This window comes from Colobus angolensis, unplaced genomic scaffold (genome assembly GCF_000951035.1).
Source record: "Colobus angolensis palliatus isolate OR3802 unplaced genomic scaffold, Cang.pa_1.0 Scaffold115, whole genome shotgun sequence".
Taxonomy (NCBI): domain Eukaryota; kingdom Metazoa; phylum Chordata; class Mammalia; order Primates; family Cercopithecidae; genus Colobus; species Colobus angolensis.
The window spans coordinates 2,081,627-2,088,000 of NW_012112586.1; the positions used below are offsets into that span (position 1 = coordinate 2,081,627).

General features: G+C 56.5%; 1 protein-coding gene across 1 annotated transcript; it reads right to left on the bottom strand.

Moving 5' to 3' along the window:
• Positions 1–5,459: 5,459 nt before the first annotated feature.
• On the bottom strand, positions 5,460–6,021 carry LOC105525676. Its single transcript, XM_011961406.1, is given in 2 exon segments — positions 5,460–5,918; positions 5,920–6,021. Coding segments are annotated over 2 exon segments (561 nt in total).
• Positions 6,022–6,374: the final 353 nt, after the last annotated feature.

Consider the following 6,374-nt stretch of genomic DNA (forward strand, 5'->3'; position numbering starts at 1 on the left):
TGTGAATTACCTGCTCATAATATCTGCTCATTTTTCTATCACTCTTTCTTTCTGTTTGTTATTCACTTATGGAAGCCTCTTAGATGTTGCATATACCAAACTGTTGACTATGAAGCATGAGGCAAACATCGCTCCTCAATCTCACCTGTTTCTTCATTTGCGTATGGTGGTGGTGTTTACAGGAAGAGGTCTACAGTTCCTCGCAAGGCTCTAGAGGGAATCAGGATATGCCAACCTGAGGTATGCCGTTTTGGCATCAGAATTCTTTTGAGCAGAAAGCACTGGAGTTCCTAAAATTCTTTATCTGCCTAAAACCAGAGCCTCCCCAAACAACTCCATTGTCCTAAGTCTCTCCCCAGGAGCAACCGTCATCTCTTCTTGGAGGTGAGAAGCCCCCCCACATCCCGGCAGACATTGTCACAAAGGACCGTGTCGCCCATCTGCCCTCCGAGGGCCCATTTATCTTTCAATAAAGTCCTTTGTGTTCCCGTAAGCGCCTCTGCCGTCCCCACCCCCGTTAGGACGAGATGTGAGCTCCAGAAGCTCACTGCTCCCCTGGTATTTGCTTATTTCTGGGACACCGTCATGCATGTGAAGTTTAAAATGTCCAAATGTATGCTTTTTTCCCTGTTGGTTTTTTTTGTTGTTGTTTTTCTCGAGACTGAGTTTCACTCTGTCGCCCAGGCTGGAGTGCAATGGTGCATCTCAGCTCGCCGCAACCTCCACCTCCCGGGTTCAAGCGATTCTCCTGCCTCAGCCTCCCGAGTAGCTGGGACTACAGGCATGTGTCACCATGCCTGGCTAATTTTGTATTTTGTTTTAGTAGAGACAGGGTATCTCCATGCTGGTCAGGCTGGTCTCGAACTCCCGACCTCAGGTGATCCACCCGCCTTGGCCTCCCAACGTGCTGGAATTACAGGCATGAGCTACCACACGCAGGCAGTTTCTTCCTGTTAATGACTTTCGTCAGTTTAACTCACAGGCCCCCAGCCACTGCAGGTGAGAGAGTAGCGGAAAAGTTTTCCTTCCCCTGCAGTTCTTTGAAATTAGTTTTCTCACCTAAACCTCCACTCTGTTCTCCCAGCAACCAGTGAAGGTTTCTCCCTTAAATTTAGTTGAGGTCAAGGCTTTGTAAAAGCAGAAACCCAGGAGGAGAAGAAAGTCTGAGCAAAACAATCTTCTGAGCAGAGTTTCTGTTTTAATACATTTCCCCAGGAGATGGGTTTCGGCTGGAGGCCTTTTTAACCAGGTTGATCTTTGCCCAGAGGGTGGGGGGAGATCTGTCCCTGCTGGGTCCATCCCTGCCGGGTTCTTTGAGGCTCTTCCCAGTGTGAATTAAAGGGTCAGGGCTAGAGCTTGGAAAAATCTCCTGGAGAATCCACAGAGCTGGGGGCTGCTGCCAAGGTCTGAGGTGCGGCCTCTGGAGGGGAGTCCTGTAGAACCCAGCTGCCCTGGGCTGGGCCTCCTGCTCTGGGCGGCCCTCTCTGCTGACCCAGTCCGGGTGGAACAGCCACAGGACACAGGTGGGTCTCGAAGACTCCTGTCCTGCGCTCCTGGGGAACAAGGCAGCAGCGGACCCTGCTCTTTTCCTGCCTGGGCCACCGTCTTCAACAGGTGAATGCATCTCTTTAAAGCCTGGGATGGAGGATGGAGGCTGGGGGATGGGAATGGGGAGGGGGGAGGGGACTCCAGGAATCCCCGGGAAGGAGGAAGAGGAGAGGGCCCTGGCCTTCAGAGCCCAGCGAGGCCCCATCCCATCTAAAGGCTGCACTCACCCTGAAGTGTGCCTGTGCCGGTGCCGGTGCCCGAGAGATTTGTGTTTCCATGTCGGGGTCTCACCTGGCCAACTTCAGGAGCCTCCAGATGAACCAGGAAACAGGAACCTGTCATGGAGGGGATTCCCCATCCCGGTTAACTATTTCCCACCCCCATGTCCCGAGCTGGCACTGGGGCCTCCTGTCTACGTGGTGGGTGTTCTCAAGAGGGGAACCTCCTCCACTTCCTGCCAATCATACACTTTTTAAAAACAAATCTACAAATTAAAACATTTTGACAAGCTGAGGAGCGGTGCATGTAATGCCGGACGAATGAGAAAAGAAATGTGAAAAATTCATGCCTTATTTCACTCTGTGTCACAAAAATGAATGTGTTGCTCAGGCTCATAAATTTTAGAAAGGAGTTTTTGTTAAAAACAATTGCAACCTTCAGAAATGTTGTCTGCTCCCACGGCTCTGAAACAAAAGCACGCCCTTCTCAAAGCAGGAGAGAGCCCAGCTCTGCTCCCGGGAACACCCAGGGCCTTCACCCCAAGTAGCAGATCCTGTGGGACCCTTAGCACTGGAGCCCTGGGGCACTGGGTGCTGGGCCTGCGTGGATTTCCCAGACTTGCTGGAATTCTGTGCTTTGCAGCAAACTCCTTCATGCAGGGGAAACCGAAGGAGAAGGCCCAGGGAGAACGGGGTGTAGAGAAACGACAGGTGCCCCGTCCTGGGGGAATCAGGAAGGGGTCCTACAGACCCTGGTGTGGCACTTCCCCCATGCACAGTCCAGGCCCCCCATGGCTTCTGCAGGGCCCACCTCAGCTCCGGGGCCGGGCTGAGCCAGCGCTCTCAGTTTCCTTAGCTGGGAAATGGGTTGCTCCACCCACTTGCAGGGTTGTTGAAGCTCAGGCCATATCCTCGGGGACAGTCAGTTCTGGAAGCCACAGTCTGTTGCCTGCAAATGTGCTCCTCAGATCGCCTTCCCACCCACAGCCCCTCAGCCCACCGTGGTACCGAGTGGCCAACGTCTAAAGCCATACCCCCCTGAACGCCTACGATCTCGTCTGATTTCAGAAGCTAAGCAGGGTCGGACCTGGTTACAACTTCCATAGGAGACCAAATGGCGAAGGCGCTGGGCTTTCTTCCTCAAACCCCAGGACCACAGCGCGATCCACAGGGACACTGTTGGAGGCCACGGAGCTCACAGGCCTGTCCTGGACCCAGCACCTTGGCGAAGGCAATGGGGATCCCGGTTGGCCGCCCAGGGCCACAGTCCCTCCCAGAGCCAGACGCGGACGGGGCGGGAGCTCTCCCAGGAGCCTCACGCGGGACACTGAGCACGGCCCCTCCCCGCACACGCGGTTGTCCATAAATGGAGACTTGACACATTCGTGGATTCTGTTTTCCCGGGAGGGTCGCTGGGACCGGTGTGAATTCTCCCGTCTCACCCCACAAATCCTACTCACAGGCATCCGCGAGCTTTCCCGTCTCGACTTTGGACAAGTAAATTGTGTTTTCTCTTTAAAATGACAAACAGCGCGAGCTTCTGGCGCCCGTGTCAGACTGGAATAGAGACGCTGTCCCACGGGGGAGAGACGCTGACGGCTGAGAATCCTCTGGAACCCCCAGCGGGGCTGACATCCTAGCACGGAGCCCGCCCTGCGCCTCCCTCCCCGGCTTCAGGTCCCGCCTCGGCCCTGCCCACCCGGGGCTGCGCTCCTCGCAAGTCTGCGGCCCCCACGCGGCCCTGGGACCCAGCGCGGGTCTTCTGCGGACGCCTCCAGCCAGCGCCGGGTCCCTGCCCGGAGGACGCTAATGCGTGTCCTTAGGCAGGTGAAGCAGGTGCAGCCAGAGACGCTTCCTGCCCGCCCCACCCGCTGTCCGCGCAGCAGCCACCGAGCCTCGACCTGCGGCTCCCGAATGCACAAAGTCCACGCTCCTGCCCGGGACCCTGAGACAGGGCCTGTCCCACCCGCCGCCCCCTCTATGGCCCTGACCCCTCCTGGGCACACCGGGCCCGTCCCCGGGGGCGCCTCAGGCTCTGCCCTGCGGTTCCCCAGCCGGCGCCGCTTCCTGCCCTCCGTGGGGGCCGCTCCTCACCCCGCAGGCCCGGCTCAGAGGAGCCCCGCGGCTGGAGAGGCCCTCGCTGGCGCCCCCCAGATGCCCAAGAGGTGCTGCCCGGTTCTTCCCTTCCCACCCTCCACGCCTCTGGCTTCATCTCATCCCTTCTTTAACGGATATACTTATTTCAGGAGAGCTCCAGGAGGGCAGGGATTTTCTTTCGCTTTTGGATCTGCAGAGCCCAGGACAGCACCTGGCATCTAGTAGGTGCCGCAAGAAACGCCTGTTAAAGGAAGGAAGGAACGAACCAATGAGCATTGCAGAAGGATTAAACGAAAGATCAATTCATCCCATGTCATGGTAATAGGCACCCTGTTTCCTCCCAGCCCCGAGATTGGAGGGTTTGTTTTCATCCTCCTGTTGTCTGACACAGCACAGAGCAATCCTGAGACACAAAGCAGTGAGCCTTTCAAAATTTTTAATAAACATGGAGTCTTGCTATTCTGGCCAGGCTGGTCTTGAACTCCTAGCCTCAAGTGATCCTCCCTCCTTGGCCTCTCAAAATGTTGGGATCATAGGCATGAACCACTGTAACCAGCCTCAAGGCAGGCTTTCTAAGACACAAGATTCCATGTGTCAACTGTAACCATGGAAACCATTCCTTAGTTTATCGTCACGGCCATTCCTAACTCTGATGTGAAAATCCCTGCTTTCCTCAACATAACCCAGTTAGGGTCACACTCATCACGGGGTCCCCATTGCCTCTGGCGCACCCCACGACTGACATCTGTGGGGCCCTTCCTGGTGGGCTTCGAGTTTCAGCTTCTGCACCAGACCTGCCTTTCTGCAGGGGTCAGGGTGGGTGTCCTGTGTGGATTGGACTCTCTGACCCCCCGCTGCTGCAGAGGGGCTGTTCCTTCCGTTAAATTCCTTGTGCCTGAATCTACCCTGTGTGTTCCCTTTTCTCAGCAGGATGGTTTAAAAGCCCAGACCCCCTCCTTGCAGAGCAAATGTCCAGGCTTCAGTGGTCACTGTCACATCCCAAGATTCCCCTTCATCAGGGGCCACTCGAGACTGGGCTGAAGCCCCCTGTAGAGATGAGCTTGGTGGGCTCAGGTTTAGGGAACTTTGAGGTTCACTGCCCTTAGGAAGGGAGCCCTCTCTAGTTCTCCGCAGTCCCCACCACTCCCTATCGTCATCCTCAGGAATCTGCACTCCCACGTTCTGCCTGGGCCCTGGGGGCATTTGAGCCCTGGGCCCGTCCTGAGTCGGTTTTGAGGCTGGGCTGTGTGCAGTCACGGAAGGCTGTGGGCATGGGGCCAGCTCACTGCTGTGGGCCTGGTTTTCTCACTGTCCAGCTGTGTGACTCAGGACCCCCTCCCCCGTCTCTATGTCTCAGTGATGACAACGCTGGCCGTGTGGGTCCTGGTGGGCTTTGAGTGAGTTCCTCTGCTCAGACCTGAGCGCTTAGACCTTGCCCTAGCTCTGCCCTGTGACCTTGGCAGGTCACCCGGGGTCAGCTTTCCCACTGGAGTGTGGGGACTGGAGCCAGCCACTCCCAGGTCCCACCTCTGAGGTCTCTCTTGGCACTGGTCCTGGGGATAGGGCTGCAAGGGACTCTGGCCTCTGCCTTCCCTCTCAGTCCCACTTGCCTTTGTCCTGCCCCCTGAGATGAGGGCATGGATGGCCGGGTACAAGACGGGGCAGGCAACCTTGCAGTGGTGGTAACCCTGTGCATTAAAGCTGGGCCTGGCATGTGGACCTCCTGTGACCTTCCCCACAGGCCCGTGAGGCTGAGCTCAGCACTGCCCAAGACCACACTGTCCATGTGCAGTGGAGCTGGGGTCCAGGCTGCCCACTAGGGCAGTGACTGCAATGGCGGCAGCAAGGGATGGTCACCGTCATGAGCTGAAGCCAGGCGCTGTGCTGACCTTGAGGGAGGGCTCCACGCTTCCCCTTCCCACAGCTGGAGTGAGGCCTAGGAGAGTGAGGTCAGCTGTGGGTTTGAGTCCTGGGGTGCCCCTGGGCTGACAGGCCCCACCTAACCTGCTCCTCCAGTGCCCCAGCCCTGCCCTACCCACCTCCCCTCCTCTCACTGGCCCCCTGGCCCACTCTGCTGCAGTCTCAGTTCCTTCCCAGCCTGGGCGTCATCTGGTGGGAGGAAAGTGAGGGCCCCAGACTCTGTGTGATGCTGGCACATGACTGTGATGTGAATCCTACGGCAACGTTGAGCAGTGTGCTACCTGGGCTACGTCACCTGGCAGCCCTGGTTCCTCTTCCTCTGCCTCTTCCTGCTCCTTCATTCTCCCTCAGAGCTCTAATTTTCACTGAGATTTTATGTTTCATTTAACAAATGTCTGTCTTCCCGCTTGAACAGAACCTCCATGAAGGGGGAATGGAAGAGTGTCTGTTGTATAAAAAGTTGTATTTCAGCACATAAAACAGTGCCTGCCTCAAAGGGAGGGCTCAATAAATATCTGTTGAATGAATACTTACCTGGGTCAGCAAATGAATGGCTGAATGAATGATTTCTCCTTCCCCTTGGCACTGTCT